We start from the raw sequence: 27,299 nt of genomic DNA, 5'->3' as shown, positions 1-27,299 counted from the left end.
GGTTGCCTGGAAAGCTACACTCCAAATATAACTAATTGGCTGTAAAGCACTTTGGGACATTCGGCGACGTAAAGGCGTCATATAAATGCAAGTTTGTTCTTTATTTCGATAAACCATACTGTTGTTTCAATATTAACAGCCAGGTTAAATATTATTTCTTTCCCAGCACTTGGGTTGATTAGCTTACTCATTTTATTTTCTTGCATTTTTCCAATAATATATGGATCATAGAGATCCATTGTCACAGATTTGTGGTTAGTTGAATATTGTCGTGACACATGAAAAAGTTACACTTTTACTATTGTGCCTGAAGTTGCAGCAGATTATTTTAAATTGTAAGTGTTTTTTTTTCTCAACAATTTTTCTCCTTTCCAAGGTGTTGGCTCCTCCAGTGGAGTATGGCTACACAAGCATTGGGTGCCCTCAAGTGCCTTGCCCAAGTGGCCATCACGTGTGAGTCTTGACAGTGAATGTTGGAAGGCTATTTAATTGCAGGGGACACTACAACTGAGCATGTGTACTTCCAGCAGGAAGCCTGGATGATGATTAGGAACAAGGTCCCTTGCCAATTTCCCCTCCCGAACCCAGGGGCACGAGACCACTTTCAGCACTCCCACTACTACCCGGGCTCAGATGAACTAACTCGCATAGACTGGGAATCGCACCCTGATACTTCATGGTCTGTAGGCTCAGTTATTTAGATGAACATTTTAAACAATTGAGGCAGCTCTTTCAGTGATTTAAATGGGTCTTTACATATTTTTGTTTTTTCTAATATCCTTTCAGAAGGCAGTGACTCCTGCTGGGGTATGGTTTCACAGCTACCAGCAGTCCTGAGGTACCTCACTCACTCAGCAACCATTCATTATGTGTGAGCCTAGACAGTGAGTGTCAGCAGACGATTTGACCTCAGCTTCCAAGGCTTAAAAGCAGATCGACAGCGTAACTTTATAAGGAGATCCCATATGCTTAATTATTGTTATAAAAATCAATCATTTCATTATGCACATTTTGTTACGTTGTTTATTCCTATGTTCATTTTTATTCATTTACTGTAGGATTAGCTTCCTTCATCAATTGATATTTAGAAAGTGTTCCGCTAGCTCTTACCAAGAGTGCTGTCTGGTCTGTTCCTTCCTTTTCTAGGAATCTAGCTCTCTCTCACTTTCCCAGCTATACCTATTGTATATTTGTATAAGTCGTACTGAAGGAGAAGTGAGGCAAAGGAACATGTACTTTCCAAGATTAGATTGGTCAACCAGTCAAGGTCCCAGTTTTTTTAACGTCTGTTACAGATTGGCTATCGATCCCCATACATCTTAAAATAACCATAAACGCACTTAAATGGTGCAAACTTTCTCGTGTACTATTTTCATTACATTTCAACTATTCTTGTTAATTTCTATAACTTTCTCCTTCAACATCTTGTTTGTCATGAGGGTTTTTTTTAAGCGTCAGGTTAGATTAGTTCTAGCATTATTACTGTTCGTTGATTGATTATGGCATTATGATGCTTAGTTTTTTCTTTTCATTTTTCTCCATTAGTCTCTCCTCATAGTGATACATGTTTCCGCATTTGGTACAGATAGCTCTCTTTCCTCATCTGCAAGCCTGGACAGTGACTAAACGTCCACGGGGATTATCATAGCCAAGTGTGACCCAACCCTTATCTAACATCCATAAACCATCCTTTCTACCATAGATCATAAAATGGTTGAAATATTATTTTTCTCTTCCCTCCAATGCTGAGGCCATTAGCAGTATCTTTTTCTCGCCCAACATGCGTAGACAGCCACTATCCTACCAAAATTGGCTGACTTGGAACAGACTAGTGATTGAAGCTTTCAATCTCGCACAGTGCTATGTCATGCGTGCATTCACCAACTGAGTCATCAAGCCTGAAGATTGATTTTTTTAATCTCAATTCAATATTCTCTGTGTATCCTGAATAGGTTCTGTGCAAACCAACTACAACGCCACTTGAAAATGCATACCATGTGGTTGAGTTGTTGGGAACTCATCCACTAAGATGCACAGCTACCACCCTGTATCTGGTTACAGTTGGCAGCTCAGGGTAGCAGAGCTCCATCACTAGCTCTTGACTTTTAGAATGCAATGCAAGCTAGTTTCCAATTTAGTATTTTGGGGTTTGATAATTACATAGAAGTTTCATTGAGAAAGATTGAAATGGTACCGGAGAACTTTTATTTACTTGCGAATAATTTTAAAGCTGTCAACTAATATTACTGTTCCTAAACTTGTTTTGTCATATTGTATATTGCAATTCTGTGGTATATATTTTTACCAGTAGAAAACCATATATTTAATGTTTTGTTTAGTATAAAATATGCACATTTATTGGAAGAAATCAAACCGTTCAAAGGTTTAATTTGATACACAGAACGCTACATGGTTTGCAAGAAGCATGTCAGCGTGTGTTGTGTGTGCAGATTTTGATACATGTCATAGCCAACATGTGTTTTGTAGTTGTGTACAGTGATACAGTTAATAGTAAATTGTGTGTGTTTTTTTTAAAGTGGATGATGATGGAGGAAAGATTGAAAATGGAGAAAATGGTGAACTGAAAATTGAAAGTGGACTGTCGGCACAGGACGATCATTTAAAAGCAGATGATACTTGCCCTGAAGTCATTAAAGTTTACATTTTCAAAGCAGATGACGGAGATGATGATTTGGGTGAGTAATGGCTGTAATACTGCCATTTTAGTATTCCTTTTTTGACCCAGTAAAAACTAATAATATAAATTTGAGAGTCGGAGTTATGACCATAACTAGGTTACTTTTGTCAAAAATGTTTGGCAAGCTAATTTCTTTGATTTTGTGTAATGGTGTTAGGCTATTTTGTTGTTTGAGGGACTAAGAAATAATTGGAACAATTAGTGAAAAGAAGTCAAATTTAACTGTTTATGTACTTTTTCACATAATTCACAGTTCTTGCATATCGTGGTAGTTTTGTGGTATTTGTATGGAACTTGGATTGCTACAAGCCAACAAAATACACAGTTCCTCTCATTTCCCTTTGACATGTTAGATGTGGAAAATCCCAACTTGTTCAAATGAGAGTGGGAAAGAAATAACATTTCCACAAAATGTAAACTTTTGAAAATTGAGACCAGTGCTTTTGGCCCTTCCTGTTTGTCCTTTCTTTGTAGTGCTCACTTCTATTGTTTTCTTGGATCTACATTCTTGTCCTTCAGGTACCTGCAACAATCACATTGTAAGGGCTGGATTTTCGGTTGCCTAATGTCACAGTTAGTGGCCTCCTGAGTCAAACAGGAATGTTAATGGGAGCGTAAGAGGTTACCGACGGGGAGCACAGCTTTTAGTGCCCCGACCGAAAATTCATTACAGGCTCACCGGGGGCGCAACCCAGTAGCACCTGGCTGCTGATGATCAGTGAGATCCTGACGTCCGTTCCGGTGCAACTCCCAAGCTTGCGCCCCGGTCGGTAAATTAGGTGCGGCTGCCTCCTTCATCGTTAACTGGTGGCTATGTAAAGAGATGAGGAAGTGCTTCCCTCGGAGGTCACAGTCAGTGCAATGTTTACACAGAGCACGTTGCGTGAGCCTCCGAGTTTGCAGCGGTAGACAGACAAAACAGTACAGGTTGAAAACAAGTGATTTTGAAAACTTTGAAAACTATGCCCTGCCTTTAATACTCGGCTTTTCCCCGGAATCTGATTTGGAGCTCCGTGCATGCGCAGTGGGTCTGCAAAATGTACCAACTAAACTTTCATTATCGCCCCCACAGCTCTGGCTTATTTATCGCCCGGGTCAGCTCTTCGACCGATTTCTGGGCGGAGGGCGCAAACTTTTTCAAGGCGCTAAAATTACCGCTCCACCTGGGTCAATTGAGGCGTGACCGAATTTCTCCCCCCAAGACTTTCTGTCTACAATTCCCACACTAACAGGTTCCACCAACCTGTAAACTTGTATTAGTGTTATGTAATTGAGCAGTCACTTCCTGTGAAATTTCACATGCTGTGGGTCTGTGAGATTGAAACATAAAGACATTGAAACTTTTCAAAATGGTAGGAAGAGTGGGTGTGAGTAACTTTTTAATGCTGGAACTCTGTTTTCCTTCTGCAATTTAAGGTGGAACCGTAGATATTGGCGAAAGTGAACCTGATAATGATCATGCGGTCGGATTATTGGAGCAGGGCAATATGGGCAGAATATCACGAGAGAAAATGGTTTATATGACCGTTAATGACCCCAACCAGGAGGATGAGGATATAAGTAAGTAGCTGGTACAAATTCCTAACTTAAATTTTTGCATTGAACTAAAATAAAATATATATTCAATACAATCCTTCCAGAGTTTTAACTAAGTAAAAATTTAGCAAATTTAAGGCATTTATATGAGTAAAAATAGATTTACTGTTTCCTGGACGTCTTCTTGAAATCCAACCTTAAATTGTAGGGAAATGGTGCTTAAAGGTTTATTCTGGTGCTGGGTGACATCAATCATAATACCAATTAGTATTCAATTTGAGTCCAAGATAAGTGTTTTTGTAAAAACAAGATTGTACTTGATGTTTGAGTTAATTGCAATTAAACACTGCCACAATTAGCACCCTTCCAATGAAAAATAGTGATGTAATAATTTAGTTAGCTCTTGATGTATTGAAATGTTTATGATATTTTGATATCGTTGCGGCATACATTAAGTACATGGACAACAGGGCAGAACATGATAAGGGAAAATATAAAGGGATTAGGAGAGAAGTAAAAAAAAAACCAATTAGGACGGCAAAGAGGCACCATGAAATTAAATTAAATCAAGGAACATAAAACAAAATAGTAAAATACTTTACAGGGATGGGAATATGGCCTCTAATGGATAGAGAGGTTAATACCACAGGCAGCAATAGAGAGATGGCAGAGATATTAAATAATTACTTTGCTTCAGTAAAAGAATCTCGGGAATAAATAACAGGCTAAACTACACATATTTAGTAATTCTTTAGAAAAAGGTGTAGTGCCAGAGAACTGGCGGATAGCTAACGTAATACCTATATTTAAGAAGGGAGATAGAGCATGTCCAGTGAACTATAAGCCAGCCAGCTTAACATCAGTGGTAGTCAAAATAATTGAATCCCTACTAAAGGAGAAAACAGGAGAACATCTAGAAAGGAAAATATAATAATAAATAGTCAGCATGGATTTCAAAAGGGAAAATCTTGCTTGACCAATCTACTTGAATTTTTTGAAGAGGTAACAGAGAAAGTAGACAAGGGCAATGCAATAGATCTAATTTATCTAGATTTTCAAAAGGCCTTCGATAAGGTACCACGTAATAGACTAATGAGTAAGGTCAGGGAATGCGGAGTCAGAGGACACGTAGCAGAATGGATAGCTAGCTGGCTTCAAGACAGAAAGTAGAGAGTAGGGGTAAAGGGTAGCTATTCAGAGTGGCAGTAGGTGGTGTTCCACAATGATCAGTGCTGAGATCACTGTTGTTCACAATTAATATTAATGATCCAGACTTTGGAATCAAAAACACAATTTCTAAATTTGCGGATGATACCGAATGGCCTGTTTCTGTGCTGTGTATCCTATGATATTCTGGGGAACTTCATTTGCGGGGGATAGCCAATACTGAGAAGGTATGCAACAAATGACATCATCATCATAGGCAGTCCCTCGAAATCGAGGAAGACTTGCTTCCACTCCAAAAATGAGTTCTTAGGTGACTGAGCAGTCCAATACGGGAATTACAGTCTCTGTCACAGGTGGGACAGACAAATTACAAGAAGACATTAATAAACTTGCAGAATGTGTATATAATTGGCAATGGAAATTCAACACAGATAAATTTGAGGTATTATATTTTGGTAAGAAAAATAGGGAGGTCACATATTACTTGGAAAATAAGAATCTAAATGGGTTAGAGGAACAAAGGGATCTTGGGAGTACAAATACAGAAATCACAAAGTATCGACACAGGTTAACAAGGCCATAAAAAAAACAAACACTGCGGTTTATTTCTGGAGGAATAGAATTGAAAAGTAGTGAAGTTATGCTAAACTTGTATCGAACCTTGGTTAGACCACATTTGGAGTACTGTGTACACTTCTGGTTGCCATATTATAAAAAGGATATAGAGGCACTGGGGAGGGTGCAGGGAAGATTTACATGGAAATGCGAGTGTACACTATCAGAGAAGGATGAACAGGCTGGTGTCTCTTTTCTTGAAAAGAGAAGGCTGAGGGGTGAGCTAATGGAGTTCTTTAAAATTATGTACGGTTTTGGTAGAGTAAATACAGAAAGAGTGTTTCCACTTGTGGGGAAGAGCATAACTAGAGGCCATCAATATAAGCTAGTCACCAAGAAATCAAATAGGGCATTCAGAAGAAACTTCTTTACCCAGAGAGTGCTGAGAATGTGGAACTTGCTACCACAGGGAGTGGCTGAAGCGAATAGTATGGATGCATTTAAAGGGCAGTTAGATAAGCATATGAGGGAAAAGAAAAGGTTATGCTGATAGGGTTAGACGGGAGGAGGCTCGAGTGGAGCATAAGCATGGACTGATTGGGCCGAATGGCCTGTTTCTGTGCTGTATATCCTATGATATTATTCTGAGGAACTTCATTTGCATAACATAATTAATCCTGATGTATCTGTTCTGTTTTGTTGAAGGAATTTATTGTTTGTTCTCAGGTTGTGGGCGACATGGGCAAGGCCTCATTTATTGTCCTTCCCCAGTTGCCCTGAGAAGGCAGGCCGCCTTCTTGAGTTATTATTCTTACAAATGATGGTCATATCAGAGGGCATTACAAGTCAGTAATATAGTGTGGAATCATATATAGGCCAGGTCCCCTTCCTTGAAGGAGATTAGTAAATCTGGCAATATGCTGTCGTAATTTTCTGGTGCCAGAATTACCTGATTTATTGAATTCAGTTTCATAACTTGCCATGGTGGGATTTGCTATGTCAGTACCAAAACCACAACACTACTGTGCCCTGATTAGAAAAAAGCTGTGTTTCTTTTAGTAATTTAAGATTTGACTATTGTTAATGTATAATGTTTTTCAATCAAGTGATCAATAACTTGCACTTCCTTATGTCATAGTGAATGCAACACAACACGAGGAGAACTGCTACCTTCAACCAAGTGAGTGCCAATTTTTTTTTATTGCATCTATCCTAAAATTAAGTGAGTTCTAAGTTTGAACAGCCCTGGAACTCTGATTGTGTGGTTTATGAACCAAATTATTGCTTTGTTTTGAGCAGCTACTTTGCATGTGACTATTCTAAACTGTATACCCTGTACATTTTACATTTTGCAGGGTTGAACCTCCCTTATTCAGGACTCCCTTATCCGGCACCGCCCCTCATCCGGCACCATTCCCGGCTGCTCCGGCATGAACAAATTGAAGTCCTTGCTCGCTGCCAACTCCCGCAATCACTGGCCTGATCCCGCAATCCACCGCCTCACCCCCCTCCCCCCCGCCAACAATCTCTCTGCCGCACTCCCAGCCCAAGCCAGCCAGCCCCGATATTCCCTTGCTCAGTACCTATACCATCCAATTTAATGTAACCTCCCCTCGTCCAGCAAAATCCCTTATCCAGAACAGGCCAGGTCCTGAGGGTGCCAGATAAGAGAGGTTCAACCTGTACTTTGTACTCCAAAACACGGGAGGTGCAAATTAGTTGAAAAGGTTTATATTTGAACAGATTTGGACTTATAGACAGATATCATAATATTATGCAAATATATCTGTTGAATGTAATAAATAAATTATCCCAGTACCAGTTGATTTCCTGTGGGGTTAGTTACAGACAAAATTTGAAGACAGATTTAAAAATAAGTAGGTGGAGCAGCTGAAACTACTAACTGGAGTCTCAGGCTTATCAAGGGGCCCAAACTGTGACCAAATGTAAGAACATAATTTTCTTAATTGAATTTGCTTCAATTTAATTAAACTTTTTCAGTGACAATTTTCAAATGGTTGTAATCTGAATTAATTTTTTTAGTTTTGACATGAAAGTGTAATACCTATTTAAAAAAAAACACTTGTTGTTGGGAGGTGTGTGATATGGCAAAGCAGCACTTATTGCCCATAGAAGTTGGTTGGTCTTCTCGAACCACTGCACTCCTTGTGGTGATAGTGCTCCACAATGATGTTAGGTGGGGAATTCCAGGATATTGACTCAATGATACTGAAAGAACAGTGATGTATGTCTAGGTCAGGATGTGACTTGAAGGGGAACTTGGAGGTGATGGTGTTCCCACAACGTTATCCTTCTTAGTGATAGAGGTCAAAAAGGAGGGTGGCCTATTGAAGGTAACCATTTAGGTTAAAATTCCCCCCCAAAATCACGATATACAATAGAGCACTCTCACTGATTATGAAACTGGCTCAACTGTAGAGATAGCAAGCAGGAGATTGAGTTAAACAAAAGTAAGTAGTGGGGAGGGGAAAGAAAAATGTAAATATGAATAAAGTAAATACTTCACATGCTGTTTGATTACGCTCACCCAGAATATTCGTGACAACCCTGACCAATACTGTAAATTGAAAATGAACAAATGGTAAAATTCGTTGAATATTGTGACATTGGAAGATATGTGTGATCATACCATAGATGAAAGATGAGATCCAAATTAACACTAGCTGAGTCTATTTTTATCTCATTCATTAACATCCTTTTTATTTGTTGCTGTAAGACACCAGAACAAATATACCAGGAACTTCTACATGGAGAGGGGCTCTTAACCAGAGATCAGCAGAACCCCTGACTAAAAATATGATTATTTATACCTTTTTTGCGGGGGGGGGGGGGGGCGCGGGGGTTCCACCGATTATAGCGCCAAAGTTACATCAGGAGATAAGGAGAAACCACAGAATTCAAATTCACCAAGAACAAATCTGGGCTGATGGAACATTAAGCCTTTCTGTCTGGGATTGCATTGATGCTGGGGCAGCTTGTTTGAAATGTCAGTACCAATGAGTCTTAATGATCGAAACAACTTCAAAATACAAACCTCTTAGAGGTATGTTTAGTTGCAATGTAATTTTGTGGTTCCAAGAGGTTTGTACTTTTTGCTTTGACATTCAGTGCGGAGTTTGTAAAATGAGTTTATTTCAAGGATTTGAGAGATGTTCTCTGTCACTCCTCATGCCTGTTCTCTGATTTTCACAGATTGTTCTGATATTGCAGATGAAGTTTACATGGAAGTCATCGTAGGAGAAGATGATGCAACAGTCGGTCATGAGCAACAAATTGAGGACACAGACATCAAAACATTTGTGCCTGTAGCTTGGGCTACTGCATATGGTAAGTATCTTTTAAAGATTTTTTTTAAGCAGTTTCCAGTTAAGATTTATTGAACTAATTTCAAAAATGCAGTCAGTGCAATGGTACACATTTATACATTTGATTCTGATTGAAAGTTTATTGATTTTTTTCTCTCACATTTTGCACTTATCAAGGTGATGCATCTCTAAGCTGAAAATAGAAACTATTCCCCCAACTCAAAACACTTCACTGGTTAAATATAGAGTACGGTTCTTTATAGCCTCTGTTCCCTGCAGTAAACAGACAAGGAGACTTTTATCATTCTGGACTTGACTGAAAGAACATTGTGAGCTAAGCAGTCTTCATTTTGTTCCCCTATTTTAAAGTTGCTGAATCATCCACTCATTCAGATCTTTCAATACCATTCTGACGCAGCTTGAGGACGTTGCTAATGCTGTTCTTTAGCAAGCCATTATTAGGAAGAATGGTGTAATAAATAGTGTCTCAGTTCTGCTTCACTTCTGCTTTTTGCACTTACAGTGGGTCAGAACCTACAAACATGGAGGAACATGGCGTGTGGTGAATTCGTAGAGCAAAGTTCATTACACCTTATAATATGAAAGTAGGAAAGAGAAAGCCATTTGGGTGGTTTTGTTTTATGTGCTAAAACCACGCAAACTATCTTTAAGTCCCTCTGGGCCAGAATTTGACTAGGATAATGCATGCTTTAATGCCATTTTTTTGCATTAAAAGTTTTTATTTGTCGTTTTTAAAAAAAAATGTAACGACATTTTGCTAATTTGGCCACTGGTATAATGCCATCGTTATAAAATAACGACCGCCTTTTTTCAAAATCGTTTTTGTGATGTCACCCGACACTACAGTTCAGTGAATGAAAGCTTTTGGAGGGAAGACTGAGTTTGACAGATTGAGCTTTTTGTGAGTTTTGAAGGACATTGGGAATGAGACACTGCATAAGTTTGGTTTAGTTGAAAAAATAATTTGAAATTTATTAAACATTTGTACACTTTTACTTAAAAGCAACTTTCCTAACTTTAATTAAAAAAATTGAGTATTAAACTTTTAAGATTAACGTCAGTTAAATAACAACAAAGCAAACAACTAACAACAGCAACAAGAGAAGAACAGCGCAACAACAACCACAGCAACAAACAAACTTCAAGTGCAGCCACCTCTCATTCCCCCCCATGCCCCCCGCCCACCCTTGCCCTTGGCATTAGTCTTGTCTGTAACCGCAGGCTTACCCCTAGTCCTGGTGACTCCAAGCTGTTTTTTATTAGTATTGCGGGAAGGGCACTGCGCTTATTGGACAGACAAAGGAGATGACAATGGAAGCCCTCAAGAAGCTGGGGCTGTGGAAGTCCCGGCTTTGGAGTGTTCATCCTGTTGCTCAGCTGAACACTGACTGGTAAGATTTGTCTGGGGATTAGAGTGGCATCAGTCGAGACCGTCAATTGCCGCTGGGCATTGACAGCCTCGGTGTTGTCGCGTATTGCAGCTTCTATCTGCGACATGCCCTCCCTAAGCGCTGTAGATAGTACTGCAATGATTCCCGACATGCCCTCCCTAATTCAGCAGATAGTGCTGCGATGCTTCTCAAGATCCCACCCATGGCTTCGAGGAGCGATTTGGTGAGCTGGACGCTCTCCCCAGTCATTCCCATCAAATATACTACTTCCCGTTCAGCCTGCATTTCGGCAGAGCGGTCTTGCCGATGCAGCCTCCACACAGACGACAGACGGCCTGCTGCTGCTCTGGGCATGCTTTTCTGCAACCCACTGGGACCCGCGACCTCGGATATTGTGTAACCGGGGAATGTCCCGATTCTCCCCGCCGCCCCCCACACCACTTCTGTACTGCTGGCTCTAGGTGAAGGCCTGTGTGCCACATTCAACAACACCCCCCGCCACCGTATCCATTTGTTCCTCCTCCTCCTGCGGAGGTTCGTCAGGATGGCTGAGGTCGATGTCCTCCAGTGCCGCTTCTGGCAAGCTGGTGAGGTCTTCTCCATTATAAGATGTTTCTGAATCATTTGCAAAATATAAAAGAACAGATGACTGGTTAGCAGCAGGGGAGGGGGGCATGGTGACATGAGTAGGCTCACATAACGCAGGCTCATTTGAAGGACTCCGACGACTGACGGTACATTGCATAAACCGAAGCCTAGCCCACACAGTACTTAACATTGAGCCAACCCAGAATGTGGATTTTGCAGAACTTACTGTCACTCTCGAACATGGGCTCAGCATCCGCATAGGTTGTCGATCCCTGCGACGCACCAATCAGACCTGCCACACGACTTTCCAGATGAGTGAGTAGAAACAGTGTTGCCGGACCGCCACCAATTTTCTGTTGATTTCGTCGGTTATGGGACAACTTTTTCTGCAAAGGTGGCAATAGAAATTTTTAAGAGAGGGGCCTTCTGCTGGTTTGGCACATACAGATAGTCATCAAAGCACGTATGCCATACTGTGTGCATTTAATTAAATGATGTGTTTAATCTCCCTTTACTTGTATGTTGTTCATCATGGAAACATCGAAGTGCAATGCAGAAAAAAAGCAGTCTTTGTATAATGTGTGACAATCAGAAGCTTAGTGATACCAAGAGGTGTCACATTTACAACTTAAGTAATTGGAGTGCACAAATAAAAATATGAATTACTCTGGCTGTCCTGCAAAGGTCATGCCACCTCTTCCTGCACTGGTGATGCGTCCTCATGACGGAGTCCACAGAGGTAACCTGCTTCGCCACGTGTTTCCACGCTTTTGCCATTGCAGATGGGTGCAGTTTCTCTTTATCATTCTTTCCAATCTGGCCTCATCCTCTCTCTACAGCGCCCACCAGGGCCTCATTTGCATACTGGATAAACTTCCTAGCCCTCTTCCTTCCCAAACCATGCTGCATTTTTGTTCTTGCAGCACCTGTGTTGAAGTATGGAGCACTCGCCTGGAACTTTAAATCCCCTTTAAAAATGGCTGATTCAAGACTTGGAAGTGTACTGTACATGCACGGCCGCACCCCTTGTGAAAAACGGGTGGGGAAAAAAAATTCCGCGAATGCTCAGAACGGGTGGATTTTTTTTATCGCAGAAAAGTTCATTTTTAACATTAAAAACGGCGCTTTTTTTAACGCTTCATCAAATGTTACAAAACATTTGGCAAATTTTAGGTGTTTATTTTTTGCTGTTATTTCGGCGGGGGAAAAAAGTTGTTAGTCGCAAATATTGTCAAAAAAACAGTGATATCGTTATTTGGGGAAATTCTAGCTCTCATAGTCTAGTATGTAAATATGGCCTGCAAATATTGGTGTGACTTGTATAAGTGATCTTTTGCCAACAAAAGGAATGAGTGGGCAAGACCTATACAAAAGTTTCAGTAAGTAGTTACAACATAGGTAACCATGTACTTCCACCTAGAGGGTCAGAGTTTGAACCTCCCTTAACAAACATTGGAACTCTGATTCTCACTGGACAACGTTATCCATTTGTGGCCAGGTCTTGTTGCGGTGCTGCAGTAGGAAGGCAAGATCAGGCCCACTTGTGGAAGATGTCCTGTTAGCTAATCACAGAGCAGCATAATCATGGCGTTTCAGGACATTGTATGTTTCTCCCATAGAAATAATAACAGACAATGTGATTTGGGACACAAGTGGAAATGCAAAGGTGAGAGTTGGAAGGGGAAGATCAAATTGAACAAATGATTAAAAAAAGATAATCCAAATTTGAAAAATGTATGTGTTATTTGGGACCATTATTTGGCTATGAAGAGTAAATCAAAGATGTGTATACTAATGCTCACATGGATAGAGCTGTGGAACACCAAAGGGCAGAAAACGCTAGTGGGAGTTGTGTACAGACCACCAAACAGTAGTAGTGAGGTTGGGGATGGCATCAAACAGGAAATTAGGGATGCGTACAATAAAGGTACAGCTGTTACCGTGGGTGACTTTAATCTACATATAGATTGGGCTACCCAAACTGGTAGCAATACGGTGGAGGAGCATTTCCTGGAGTGTATAAGGGATGGTTTTCTAGACCAATGTCGAGGAACCAACTGGAGAGCTGGCCATCCTACACTGGGTGTTATGTAATGAGAGAGGATTAATTAGCAATCTTGTTGTGCGAGGCCCCTTGTGGAAGAGTGACCATAATATGGTAGAATCCTTCATTAAGATGGAGAGTGACACAATTAATTCAGAGACCAGGGTCCTGAACTTAAGGTAGAAAGAAAGGTAACTTCGATGGTATGAGACGTGAATCGGATAGGATAGACTGGCGAATGATACTTAAAGGGTTGACGGTGGATAGGTAATGGCAAACATTTAAAGATCACATGGATAAACTTCAACAATTGTACATCCCTGTCTGGCGTAAAAATAAAACGGGGAAGGTGGCTCATCCATGGCTAATCAGGGAAATTAGGGATAGTGTTAAATCCAAGGAAGAGGCATATAAATTGGCCAGAAAAAGCAGCAAACCTGAGGACTGGGAGAAATTTAGAATTCAGCAGAGGAGGACAACGGGTTTAATTAGGAAGGGGAAAATAGAGTATGAGAGTAAGCTTGCACGGAACATAAAAATTGACTGCAAAAGCTTCTGTAGATATGTGAAGAGAAAAAGATTAATGAAGACAAATGTAGGTCCCTTACAGTTAGAATCAAATGAATTTATAATGGGGAACAAAGAAATGGCAGAACAATTGAACAAATACTTTTGTTCTGTCTTCACTAAGGAAGACGCAAATAACCTTCCGGAAATACTAGGGGACCGAGGGTCTAGCGAGAAGGAAGAACTGAAGGAAATCCTTATTAGTCAGGAAATTGTGTTAGGGAAATTGATGGCACTAAAGGCCGATAAATCCCCAGAGCCTGATAGTCTGCATCCCAGAGTACTTAGGGAAGTGGCCCTAGAAATAGTGGATGCATTGGTGGTCATTTTCCAACATTCTATAGACTCTGGATCAGTTCCTATGGATTGGAGGGTAGCTAATGTAACCCCACTTTTTAAAAAAGGAGGGAGAGAGAAAACAGGGAATTATAGACCGGTTAACCTGACATCGGTAGTGGGAAAAATGTTTGGAATCAATTATTAAAGATGTAATTGCAGCGCATTTGGAAAGCAGTGACAGGATCGGTCCAAGTCAGTATGGATTTATGAAAGGGAAATCATGCTTGACAAATCTTCTAGAATTTTTTGAGGATGTAACTAGTCGAGTGGACAAGGAAAAACCAGTGGATGTGGTGTATTTGGACTTTCAAAAGGCTTTTGACAAGGTCCCACCCAAGAGATTAGTGTGCAAAATTAAAGCACATGGAATTGGGGGTAATGTATTGACGTGGATAGAGAACTGGTTGGCAGAAAGGAAGCAAAGAATAGGAATAACAGGGTCCTTTTCAGAATGGCAGGCAGTGACTAGTGGGGTACCGCCAAGGTTCAGTGCTGGGACTTCAGCTATTTACAATATACATTAATGATTTGGGCAAAGGAATTTAATGTAATATCTCCAAGTTTGCAGATGACACTAAGCTGGGTGGCAGTGTGAGCTGTGAGGAGGATGCTAAGAGGCTGCAGGGTGACTTGGACAGGTTAGATGAGTGGGCAAATGCATGGCTGTGAGGTTGTCCACTTTGGTGACAAAAACAGTAGGGCAGAATATTATCTGAATAGTTATAGATTAGGAAAAGGGGAGGTGCAACGTCATGGTACATCAGTCATTGAAGGTAGGCATGCAGGTACAGCAGGCAGTAAAGAAAGCAAATGGCATGCTGGCCTTCATAGTGAGGGGATTTGAGTATAGGAGCAGGGAGGTCTTACTGCAGTTGTACAGGGCCTTGGTGAGACCACACCTTGAGTATTGTGTGCGGTTTTGTTCTCCTAACCTGAGGAAGGACATTCTTGCTATTGGGGGAGTGCAGCGAAGGTTCACCAGACTGATTCCTGGGATGGCATATGAAGAAAGATTGGATTGACTAGGCTTATATTCACTGGAATTTAGAAGAATGAGAGGGGATCTCATAGAAACATATAAAATTCTGACGGGATTGGACAGGTTAGATGCAGGAAGAATGTTCCCAATGTTGGGGAAGTCCAGAACCAGGGGTCACAGCCTAAGAGTAAGGGGTAAGCCATTTAGGACTGAGATGGGGGAGAAACCTCTCTCAGAGAATTATGAACCTGTGGAATTCTCTACCACAGAAAGTTGTTGAGGCCAGTTCGTTTGATATATTCAAAAGGGAGTTAGATGTGGCCCTGATGGCTAAAGGGATCAAGGGGTATGGAGAGAAAGCAGGAATGGGGTACTGAAGTTGCATGATCAGCCATGATCATATTGAATGGTGGTGCAGGCTCGAAGGGCCGAATGGCCTATTCCTGCACCTACTTTGTATGTTTCTATGTTTCAAAGCTATCATTTGTTTTTGTTGCTGTAGCATACTGTATGACTTGACAATCTACATTGACCTAGAGATTAGTCAGTGATGGTTTCTGACATGGTGTTAGATCTCTTAATTTCCAATGAAATACGAACTCCGATTGTAGTTTTAACTTTTTAATCTTGGCAGAGAACAATAACAAGTTCTTGGCTTTAAGCCAGGTCTTTGTTCTTCTGGCACCACATGGTCAAAATGGCTGTACTTATACTTGGATCAATTTACAGAAAAGAACTCGCTTTTGACCTTATTGGCTCAATTAATAGTCTTTTAACCTTTTAATTGGCTCGCTACCCAAGGGTCCGAAAATGTCAAGTTGATTGATGGCTTAATGCAACATGCTACCACTCACGTAGCATCTCTGACTTATTGTCTGTGAATTTTCACAGCCTGTCTAAATGCAGCCTGTTTGAATTCTCTATCAATCCCCCCTTTGATTCTTTCACAAACTGAATCATAAAACATCAGGTATCACTGGTTAAACATTCTACAAAATAATTTCATACATGTTAATCGAGTTTCCTTCTAAAATTTGTTGATGTGTTTCGCCACATGTCCGGACTAGTAGCTTCCACACAAATTTACACCAACCCGAGTTCCATCGTGGCCACAATGGAAGTCTGGTTTTAGTAGGTTAATTAACCTTATTCCAATTTAATCCAAATCAATATCTTAATTCTACTAGTAAACAACCTTTCCTTAAGCATAACATACCCCTGTGCCACGTACAGACGGTCTGCTGGGACCTGCAGGGTGTCTCACCTGCGGGACAGCAGCTACAGCCGCCTGGTCACAACAACATTTAATCAACATAAACAAACAATCTAAAAGTAAAACAATTACAACAAATAGAATTAAACCTTCCACCAATGAAGTTCCTATTGAACCTAGCCATTCAGTGGCTGCACTCCACAAAGTGAATGATGGGGTTGCTTAAGTTTTTCTACCTCCTTTTGGATATGCTCCGCTAAGTGGGTAATTTCTTCGGAGCTATCTGGGATATATGTGCAACACTCAGTTCCGAGTAGGGTGCAAGTACTTCCCTTTTCAGCCAGGATGTAATCAAGGGCCAGTCTATTCTGTAGGGCTACTGTGCGGATTGCTACCATTTCTGTATTGATTTTAACTAGGGCCTCTGAGGTATCATTGGCTACCCGTTCCACAACGGATGCCATGTTAATGGATTCCCTTGCCAGTTTGGCGGTCCCATACCCAGGGATCAGAATGGCAAAGAACCTCTCTGTTTCTGTGATAGCTCTCTTAGGACGGTGTAAATGTTCCGACAGTGACTTTATATGATACATATAAGGCACAATGTAGGCTAAATAGCAGGATCCCGTCCAATTCTGGGGCAACCAAGGGTAGGCCTTGTGGCCACACACCCAATAGGTGCCATTATATGCAATGAATGTTAGCTGTTTCTTTGTCAGCAACACTCCGGGGCCTGTCCAGGCTTTTCCATCTGTTTTATTCAGAATCCCCGTTACGTTAAAAATTCCCACATCGGCCCAGTTTGGACGGATCCGTGGCTTGATTATATTATAATTCCGGGGCAGTTACTATACCCCATATTTTGGCCTCCTTTGATGTTTCTAATCAGACAGACCGATTCCCCCGGTCTTCCTATTCCCGTTGTATTAGTGATAACAAAAAATGGGGGCCGTTTGGAATTATTGTAGCACGGTTGGTATCCCCCTTCAACGGTAGTCAGATTGTAACCTGCTGACTTCCATTTACGTGTCCAATTTTCCGTATCCTGAAACGCATTGCCTGTTTTGTTTTGATTAATTATCCACTCAGCCATTTCCGAGATATTCAAGGGAACTGGCCTCAAGGGAATCCCTCCCTTTGAGTGAATAGGAATATGCGCACACACGCAACAACTAGAAATGTTACCTTGTTTGGCATAAATGTATGGCATATATAAAAAGGTATTTACATGTAATTCCCTTGCTACCCTACTATTTCCCTTTGGTGCAGAGGGTCGGCTAGTAAGAAGTAGGCCTATGCCTAGAATACCTACAATCAATAATACAGTAAATTTATACATTTTCGCAAAAAGTAATTGTCCTTATTAGATTTCAGCTTCAGTTATGGGTGCTCGTTTAACATGTGAAGCGTGGATCCAGGCTTTCTTTCCTTGGACTTTAACAGCTGCCTGGGTGGTCAATAACACTTGATAAGGTCCCTCCCACTTGGCACCCAAAGGTTCTTTATGCAACTTTTTCACATACACCCAGACTCCCGGGATGATGTCGTGTCCTCCTTCAGGTGGATTACCCCAAGCTGCCGATACCTGTCGGGAAACAGAACTAATAGCATTGGTTAAGTTCTGACAGTATGATAACAAAGTGTCACTCATTAAGTGAACATCAGCTTTCCGTAAATCGATAGTTCCTGGCAGCGACATGGGTCTTCCTGTTATAATTTCAAATGGGCTTAGACCTTGGTATGGATCTTACACTTCAGGATGGACACTTCCTGAGGTAATTGTATGGCCTCCAGTAAGTCTCGGACTTCTTTTCCATTTTGGATAGGTGTACCAGCAGCAGTGAGGAATCCTCTTTTCCGCCATAACAGACCAAAGTCGTGAGCGACTCCAAAAGCCTAACGCGAATCTGTGTAGACATTAGCTGTCTGTCCTTCTGCTATTCGACATGTTTCTGACAGGGCCCGTAACTCGGCCTGTTGTGGTGACGTTACTGAGGGTAAACATCCTTTTGCCACTACCTCATATAAGGTTGTAACTGCCCATCCTGCTTTTCCGGTACCATTGTCAACAAAGGATGAACCATCTGTAAACAGGATGAGGTCTGGGTTGTGCAGAGGCTCCTCTGCTGCTAAGGCTGCGTCTTCTGTTTCTTTTAAAATCTCCACGCAGTCATGCTCTTCACATTCTCCCCCCTCTTGCTCCCTCGATTCTGACATCGGGAGCATAGTTGCGGGATTAACCGGGCTGGCCCGGACGATATGGAGATTAGGAGCTTCCAAAACTGCTGTCCAGCGGGTCCATCTTGCTGCTGTCGCCTGAGACATTCTATTCATAGACAGCAAAGCGTGTACGGTGTGGGGACACTTGACAATCAGCTTTTGGTCGAGGACTAGACCCGCAGTGATCATTACCGCTCGACATGTAGCTTCCATGGCCCTTAGGCAACTTCCCCATCCGAGGGCTACCGCATCCAGTTTTGCCGAATAATAGCCAATAGGTCTTTGCCGATCCCCATGTTCTTGTGTCAGTATAGCTGTCATATATCCTTCTTTCTCATGAACAGACAGGGTAAATGGCTTACCACTGTCGGGGATTCCCAGAGCCGGTGCCGAATACAAAGCCTTTTTCAAACTCAGGAAGGCCTCTTGCTGTTCTTTAGTGAGGGTGATGGCTTCTTTAGAGGCACGTTTCCCCTTTAAAATATCATTCAGTGGCTGAGCAAGCTGTGTGAAGGAGTCAATCCAATTTCTGTTAAAGTTACACAATCCCAAAAAAGACCTTAGTTCCTGAATAGTGGTGGGTTTTTTAGCAGCCCGAATGGCTGCAGTTCTATCCTGGGTAAGTTCTCTCTTTCCTTGTGAAATCTTTTGTCCCAGGTATACAACCTCTTCTTGGGATATTTGTGCTTTGTCGATGCTGGCTTTATGTCCTTTCAGCCGAAGGTGGTCCAGCAAAGCTCGTAAATCTTGTTCATGCTGGTCTTCGGTGTTTGAAGCTAGCAGGATATCGTCTACATATTGGATGACTGTGGATGACAGGGGAGGCAATTCTCGCAAATGGCTTTGTAAAGCCATGTGGAATACCGTAGGGCTGTTGTGGAAACCCTGCGGTAACCGGGTCCAAGTATACTGTTGTCCTTGGACCGTGAAAGCAAACCACTGTCGAACCTCCGGTGCCAGAGGCACCGACCAAAATCCGTTGGCCATATCTATAACCAAGAAATATTTATGTTCCGGTTTGAGGGCATTAAAAATGGTGGAGGGATCTGCGACCAAAGGAGCTTTTTGATCAATACACTAGTTTGCTTTCCTATAATCGACAGTCAAACGTCAAGTCTCATTAGATTTCTGTACCGGCCACACGGGGCTATTGGAGGAGCTATGCGTTTTAATAAGCACCCCTTGTTTCTCCAATTGCTGAATAACCGGTAAGATTCCCGCGATGGCAGTTGGACTGATGGGATACTGTTAAGTACATGGAGGCTTGGCCCCTGTAAATGACGCAGGCTCCATCTGGAGTAGGCCACAATCGTTCTTATCTTTAGCCAATATCGGGTGTTCCTTCAATTCTTCTTTTTTCAAAGTTCTAATTGACCATGTCACCCGACCATCCTCAAAATGCAACGATGAATCTACTTGGATTAGAACGTCCATTCCCAAAAGGGGTTGATCTACTGGACCTATCCAGACCGGCGTGGTTAGTTCATGTGGGCCCAGCCCTATAAGTACCGGTGTTGTCCTTTTAATTTCCATTTTATGGCCCCCAACTCCATAGGCTGTACGTGCCCTACCATCCAACGGCAAAAAGTCTCCATATTGTAGGGGTAAGCATGTTAATTCCGCCCCTGTGTCTAAAAGACAGTCCACATCCTTATCGCCCACCCTCACAGTTATATATAGCCCATCTCTCCTTTGTTGTATTAGTGCGAGGAGGGGGGCCAGGGTAATTGTTTTTTGCTATCCCAAGTAACTCCTTCTGTTGTTGTATTGTCAGTCGCTTAAATGCTTCTATGAGGTCGTTATCTTGTGACAAGCCTGGCTTGTTGGCTGAATTGTATCCCTGGCTGCGTCCTCTTCCCCAGCCACGACCTTGCTGTTTTGCCCTGCACGTCTTGGCCCAGTGACCTTCTTTCCCACAATAATGACATTTTTCGGGTAATTTTCCTAATAACTGTTTATCGGAATCCTGGGATTTCCATCCCATAGCCTGTACAGCTCGGACTTTAGCTCCCATATCCCGATCTGATTGGTTACATTGATCCACCAATGCTGCAAAGGTAGTTCCTCTACCTTCCCAGTCCTGTAACACTACCTTAAGCATTTTGGACAGTTCTGGCTTTAGACCTGCCACGAAAGCTGCTTTCAGGGGTCCAAACACTATTTCATCCATTTCCTCATCCGTATTATTCATACCCGAATATTCTAGCCACGTGCATCTAAACCGCTCGTCATACTCCAGGACCTCCTCTGTTCCTTTCTGTTGGCAGGCTGCAATTTTTCCCCAGTCTGTCTTAGCTGGACTGAAGGCTTGCAGCCAGTGTTTAATCGCCTCCCATCCTGCATCTAAATCTTGCTCATCCTGCCCCAAAGCAGCTTCTACCTTGTCGTGCAATTTTCTTCCCTGTGTTTTTGGTACCATTATGGTCAAAATTTGCACTCCGTCCCAGCGGTCCAATTGGTCCCACGTTTTTACTCCCCCTTTCTTTGGATTGGGCAATTCCTTGGACCATTTATCAATTTTCTCTGGGTCTGCCGGATCATGAAATAAGTATTTTTCGTACACCCTTCTCTTTGTTATTTTGGTTCCGCCCTCATCCGCAGTCTCTTCTGATTTAACTACAACTCGTCTTTTTTTAAACGGGGCAAAGCGCACCCCTAATTCGTCATCATCCTCCGACACTGTATTGTCGGAGGATTCAGAAACTGTATCTATTCCTCGGTCGTGTCTTCGGGTTTGCGCTTTTAATTTATCCAAACATGGGTACCCTGGGAATTGATCAATACATTTTCCTTTTCTTATTACTGTCTCTTGACCTAATGATTCTTTCCATTCTTTAATTTCACCTTTAAGATCTTTAACTTCCGCTTCCAGCTTTTCAAGTTCAAGCTTTTTCTGACGCAGCTGCGCACAAACTGCTTGCAATTGATCCTTTGTACTGGTCAGTTCTCGATCATGTTGGGAACGCATTATAATTTCATTCCGCTTTTGAATCTGGCCCATGAATCTAGGGACCATCTAGTTCGCTCTTTATTTTTCATACGGGTTGTTTTTCCCCAGACCCTTTTAATCTCGTCCAAGGACCATTGTCCTTTGTTCGATCTTAATACAGGTTTTAGATAAGTTGAATTGTTGCTCTATGTATTCTTTCAACTGTTCGAGGATTTCATCTATCGAAACTTGAGGTGGTGCCCGCCCACCTTTAACAGTTGTAGGCAATTCTTTGCTCTTATCATCTGCTGCCATAGTACTGATTTCTTTACTGGGGTCTCGAGTCGTAGGCTTTCTAGCCGTTCAATAGGTCGGTGATTAATTAACTAACACACCGCCGAAGTTTAGACGTCGATGGGACCTCGAGCCGACTACGAACCGGAGGGTTCGCAAACCGGAGGCTTTCGGAATCGCGTAGAAGGAGAGGCGGATTTAGACTTTTGACCGAGGACTTTTTTAAAAAAAGAGGTGTCCTTACCTCAGTATGTAGGTCTGATGTCCAAAATTCAGTTTCTTTCCTCAGCGATCATGTTCGTGACGCCAAAATTGTTAGATTTCTTAATTTCCAATGAAATACGAACTCCGATTGTAGTTTTAACTTTTTAATCTTGGCAGAGAGCAATAACAAGTTCTTGGCTTTAAGCCAGGTCTTTGTTCTTCTGGCACCACATGATCAAAATGGCTGTACTTATACCTGGATCAATTTATAGAAAAGAACTCGCCTTCTTTGACCTTATTGGCTCAATTAATAGTTTTTTAACCTTTTAATTGGCTCGCTACCCAAGGGTCCTAAAATGTCAAGTTGATTGATGCCTTAATGCAACATGCTACCACTCACGTAGCATCTCTGACTTATTGTCTGTGAATTTTCACAGCCTGTCTAAATGCAGCATGTTTGAATTCTCTTTCACATGGGAACTGATTCCTAGATACCCTGGATTAGATTAGTAATTCTGATCCAAGATGTGAATTTCACTGAACACAAGTGCATCATCATGTTTTCTATACACCAATGTTTGAACCCACACATGTCTATTACCTGGCTCATTGCCTATTCTTCATGCGTGAGCCTATAGAGTGTTAGCAGGTTATTGAACCATAGACAGCATCACGGGTGTCGCTGTGGCTCAGTGGCACCATTTCATTCTTTCATTCATAGGCAGTCCCTCGAAATCGAGGAAGACTTGCTTCCACTCCAAAAGTGAGTTCTTAGATGACTGAACAGTCCAATATGGAATTACAGTCTGTCACATGTGGGACAGGCAGTGGTTGAAGGAAAGGGTGGGTGGGGAGTCTGGTTTGCATCACCCGCCTTCCGCTGCCTGCACTTGCTTTCTGCATGCTCTCGGCGGCGAGACTCGAGGTGCTCAGCGCTCTCCCACGACCGGTGCAGTGCCATATCCCACGACTGTCGATTGCCACTGAGCCTTGACCGCCGCAATCAGCTCCGCCGATTGACGGGCTGCTAAAGCGGCGATGTTTGCGGACAACCCAGCAATGGCCTGGAGGAGCTCTCGACTCAAGTCGATGCTCATCCTGGACAGTCCCACCATGTCCAGGTTCGCATCTGCCTGTCTCGCAGCGTTGCCACCTTGCCAGTTCAGCCGCCGCGGATTCAGCATGGGGGTCCATGTGCGCTGCTGTATGCCGCTTGGTCCCGCTTCCTCGGACCGGAATCCAGGAAAGTCGGTTTCCGACGAGGGACCGGTGGCCGCAGGTAGAAAGGATCCTTCAGGTCCCGCCACCCCTCCCTCCTCCTCCTCCACCATCACCATCACAAAGTTTTGAGGAGTGTTCTCCTCCTGCTCCTCAACCATCTGTTGCATCACTATCTCTTCCACCGTCTCTTCCATCCTCATTCCCTCCAATGACTCCTCTCTGGGAGGGGCAGGCGGCTCCACCTGTGCAACTGTAAAAACATAACATTAATGGTTGGCGACAGGGGAGGGGAGGGGTCAGAGGTAACATGAGAGCAATTCACTTTGCGCAGGCTTATGTGGAAAACAAACATATATCACCGAGGATCATTACATGAAACTATCATAAGCAGAGGACAGAAACTACATGACATAACAAAACTTGAGTCCCAAACAGTATGTTGCTTTCCAAGTAGCGGTGTGTGATCAACCAAAAATTCACGTCAGAATTAACAACATTTCGTGTTCACAGCATTACATTATATTCTACATTATATTGACATAAAATTGAATTTTATGACCGCAGCACAGCCCAGGGATTATGCAGGACTTACGCTCCGCGATAGCCGGTTCAGCACCAACACACATGGTGGTGCGATTAAACGCTCCCGTTTTGCAGAGCTCCGCCCTATTGCCAGCTAATTTTTTTCTGCAGTGGTGACAAAAAATAACTTCACAGCTACTATTACGGAACACACACACATACATATATAGGTAGACATCCCCAATTAACAGTCCCCAGTCCTTTCGTCAACGAGTGCACCATTTAAGTTCTGTTAACACACGTGTTGCATGATGAACACATGAAAATACAGAGGGCTAACACAATGAGATCGATGATGGGAAATAAAAAATGACACCAAGGTTTACAACATAATAAAATGTGGCACTACTTAAGAGTAATTAGTCAGTGCATGATAAAAGTTATTGGGGCAAAAATTCCAGCCTCCCGGATCCGTATTGAGTGTCTACAGACCTGGGAAGGCATCGCAAAAGCCAGTTTTCAACGTACAATGCGCATGCGCTGAAAACCGGCTTTTCCGATCTGTCAATATGGAGCTTGACAGATCCTCCGTATCTCGGGAACGAGCACATTTATTTGCAAGGGCAAGATTGCGGGATTTACTCATATCTTGCCCAACAAATGTCCTCAAAACTCTTGCGTCTGGTAAAAGCAGGCGCATCGCCTACTTTTATAAGCGTAAGAGTTTTAAAATACACAAAAACATTTCAAACTAAAATTATAAAAACACATTTTATTGTTTAAAAACCCTCCCTATCCAATATAATCTATAAAATTACAAAAGTATTTGAAGCTTCCTTATCCTCTTTACCATCTCGTGTTTCTTTATTACCATACTGTTGATAAAATGTGTCAGATTAATAGTTAACGTAGAGATTCTTTTGGTTCTGTATTATATGCAACCTCGTCCAAATGGGGGAATGGATTAGAAATCAAATAGTTTTTTGAGTTTTTGTAAGGAATTAGTTAAATGTGCAAACAGTAAATTCAACCCAGATTATCAAGTTTGATTGTGCTTCTGAATCTATATTGATCATATATATTTTTAACACAACTATTTAGATATATGCCTGGTCCTTTGTTTAGACTGTAGTGGCTAAATGTAATGAATTATAAGATAGATGATTGTGTATTTTTATTTTTTATATATAATATGAAAATACATGAACTTATTTTTAAAAATTCAATTAGAATCCTCAAATAAAATATGTAAAGTGAATGCTAAAAGCAGATTATTTTGTCCTCTCTCAGGTAATAGTTCTGATACTATAGATACCAAGAATGGAATTGCCAGCCACCTGCTACAAGCAGATGGAACAGCTGAGCTTAACAGGTTGGCAAAACCAAAGTCAAGGAAAAGAAAGAGACTTGAAAGTAGACAGTATCAGACAGGTACAGAATTTTCCTCATTGATTTTTAGCGCCCATTCAGTGGTGGCAGTGGGAAAACGTTTTTTTACGATGCTGTTTAATAACTGGTCAACTCAAACCTAGCAAAATCGGCTACTTTTTCTGTTCACACATCTGCAGGAACTGATGTCTTTAGCTCAGCTTTAAACAAAGGGATTTCTTATCATCGCCTTTTGGTACCTTTTTTAAATTCAGTGTGCCAGGAACCATCATTCACAGTTCTCTATTTGAACAGTAACTTGTTGCTCCCAAAACTGCAAATTGCTAAACTTGGGGCGGGTGGGGGGGGGGGCGCAGAGCATTCTCTGACCGTTGTTTCATTTTGATACTAGGATAACTGGAAACCCTATCTGCATACATACCCTTAATTTGTATTCCCATTCCATTGTAAAATTATATTTTCCTTTAACCACGTATCATTGCACTGTTCCCTGACTGAATAGATTACATTCTTCCAAACCTCTGCCAATGTGATTCTTAAATTGACCTTTAAGACATGTGGGAGAGTAGTGCTGGAAGATTTGATCATTCAGTTTCTTTAAATAACAAATTCCTCCCTCAATCCTTGTAGGAAACTACCTGATGTACACTTGGCACCTCCTCTGGCAGTGTGGGCAAGAACATGCCATGTGCTGATCACAAACTGAAACTTCTGTATCCTGCTGCTTCATCCAGCAATGTGTTTCCACAGAAACTTGCTACAAACCTACATTTATGAGCCTTCTAACATATTGGCCCTCAAGTTAGACTCAACCTAACTTTGTTCCTCAGACTCCAGAATTAGTTAAAGCAAAACAGCAATGAATTTTAAAAAAAATTTGTGAGTGTGGGAACTTTGTTTATTTGTCATTAAAAATTTCCATTTCTGACCCCCCCCCACCCCCCATACATTGGCCTACTGCCACACTATTCTGAAAGCACCCGATCCCGTCTGATCTTGGAAACGGAACAGTCAAGCCTGGATAGTATTTGCTTTGGCAACTGCCTACGAATACTGGGTGCAGTCGCCATTTCTTGTCAGCAGATGCTGCTCCCTTATGGACAGGTTTATAGACTCGCCTCCTTTTAACCCCTCAATGCCCTTACAGGCGAGGTCACCCTGGATGAAATCCTCCCAAGGGAGTCAAGGGCTTGTAATTTCTGAGGCCTTCTCCTGTCTCAGCCTATTGCCTTGTATTAGCTACCATGTAATGTAGTCTTAACATTGTCAATGGAAGGAGCACATGGAGCAGTGACAGAAACATGTGCCAAAACTGCGGTGTTTGTGCTACAATGTTATTTTGTGTGAAGTCCTTTGAAGATGTGCACTATGGCCTGTTACAAATTACAGGTGAGATTTAGATGCATGGTCAGCAATGAATTAAAAAAAAAATTCCTGTGAGGCCTCGGCATGGCCCAATATCACTTTGGGGCATGCATACGCTGGACATGTACCTGGTAAATGGGACAGTTGCATAGGTTTACCGTGGCAGCTTCCATAATGTATACCAGCTTCCACATTTGTTTTCACACCTTGTAGCTAGTGCATACACTTTTAATCCTGGCGCCACCACCACCCATAAATAGTCACTTACCTTTTACATGGCTCTGTCCTTTCAAATGTTCCATTTGAGGGTTGCCGACGTGTAATGTTTTGCCCCCCTCCCCCAGACAGGCTTTCAATGTCAGCCGCAATATGGACCAGGAGGTCACTTACACTATTGCAATTAGGCTAACACTGGAAGTTTCTACAGGTACAGCTCTCTTTTAGTCAGGCAGGAACCAAACCTACCTTTCCCATTTCCCACCAGGCTGGTAGGCAGACCTGAAGGACAACACTAGTGCGTTTGTACTGTATCTGGCTTTTTAAAAAGTTTATGTTAATTCTTGTATGCCTCTATGTGTGCCCTCTTTTTGGTTTTTTAAGCCCCCCACCCTCGTCTTCTAATGGGCACTGGCTGACACTGGAGTATTAATTCACAGGCCTTGGGTGCTCTCTGGTGTCTCACCCAAGCAACCTATGTGAGCCCAGACAGTAATTGTTGACAGACTACTGGA

The 27,299-nt window shown here is 42.0% G+C and overlaps 1 protein-coding gene across 4 annotated transcripts in view; it reads left to right on the top strand.

The window, feature by feature from the left end:
• The window catches only part of LOC139276020 (zinc finger X-chromosomal protein-like), a 58,118-nt gene that overhangs the window by 26,320 nt on the left and 4,499 nt on the right, over positions 1–27,299 (top strand). For 2 of the 4 annotated variants that reach the window (XM_070893374.1, XM_070893375.1), the window contains 5 exons: positions 2,538–2,696; positions 4,115–4,258; positions 7,095–7,136; positions 9,170–9,304; positions 25,105–25,245. In XM_070893374.1, coding sequence (XP_070749475.1) covers positions 2,538–2,696; positions 4,115–4,258; positions 7,095–7,136; positions 9,170–9,304; positions 25,105–25,245 — 621 coding nt within the window. Of the gene's footprint in view, positions 1–376; positions 454–2,537; positions 2,697–4,114; positions 4,259–7,094; positions 7,137–9,169; positions 9,305–25,104; positions 25,246–27,299 lie in introns of all 4 variants that reach the window. The other 2 variants (XM_070893377.1, XM_070893376.1) reach the window with 2 other exon arrangements.

The sequence above is a fragment of the Pristiophorus japonicus genome, chromosome 11 (assembly GCF_044704955.1).
Source record: "Pristiophorus japonicus isolate sPriJap1 chromosome 11, sPriJap1.hap1, whole genome shotgun sequence".
Taxonomy (NCBI): Eukaryota; Metazoa; Chordata; class Chondrichthyes; family Pristiophoridae; genus Pristiophorus; species Pristiophorus japonicus.
The sequence above is the reverse complement of the archived record's forward strand: the minus strand, read 5'-3'. Positions and strand labels throughout refer to the sequence as shown.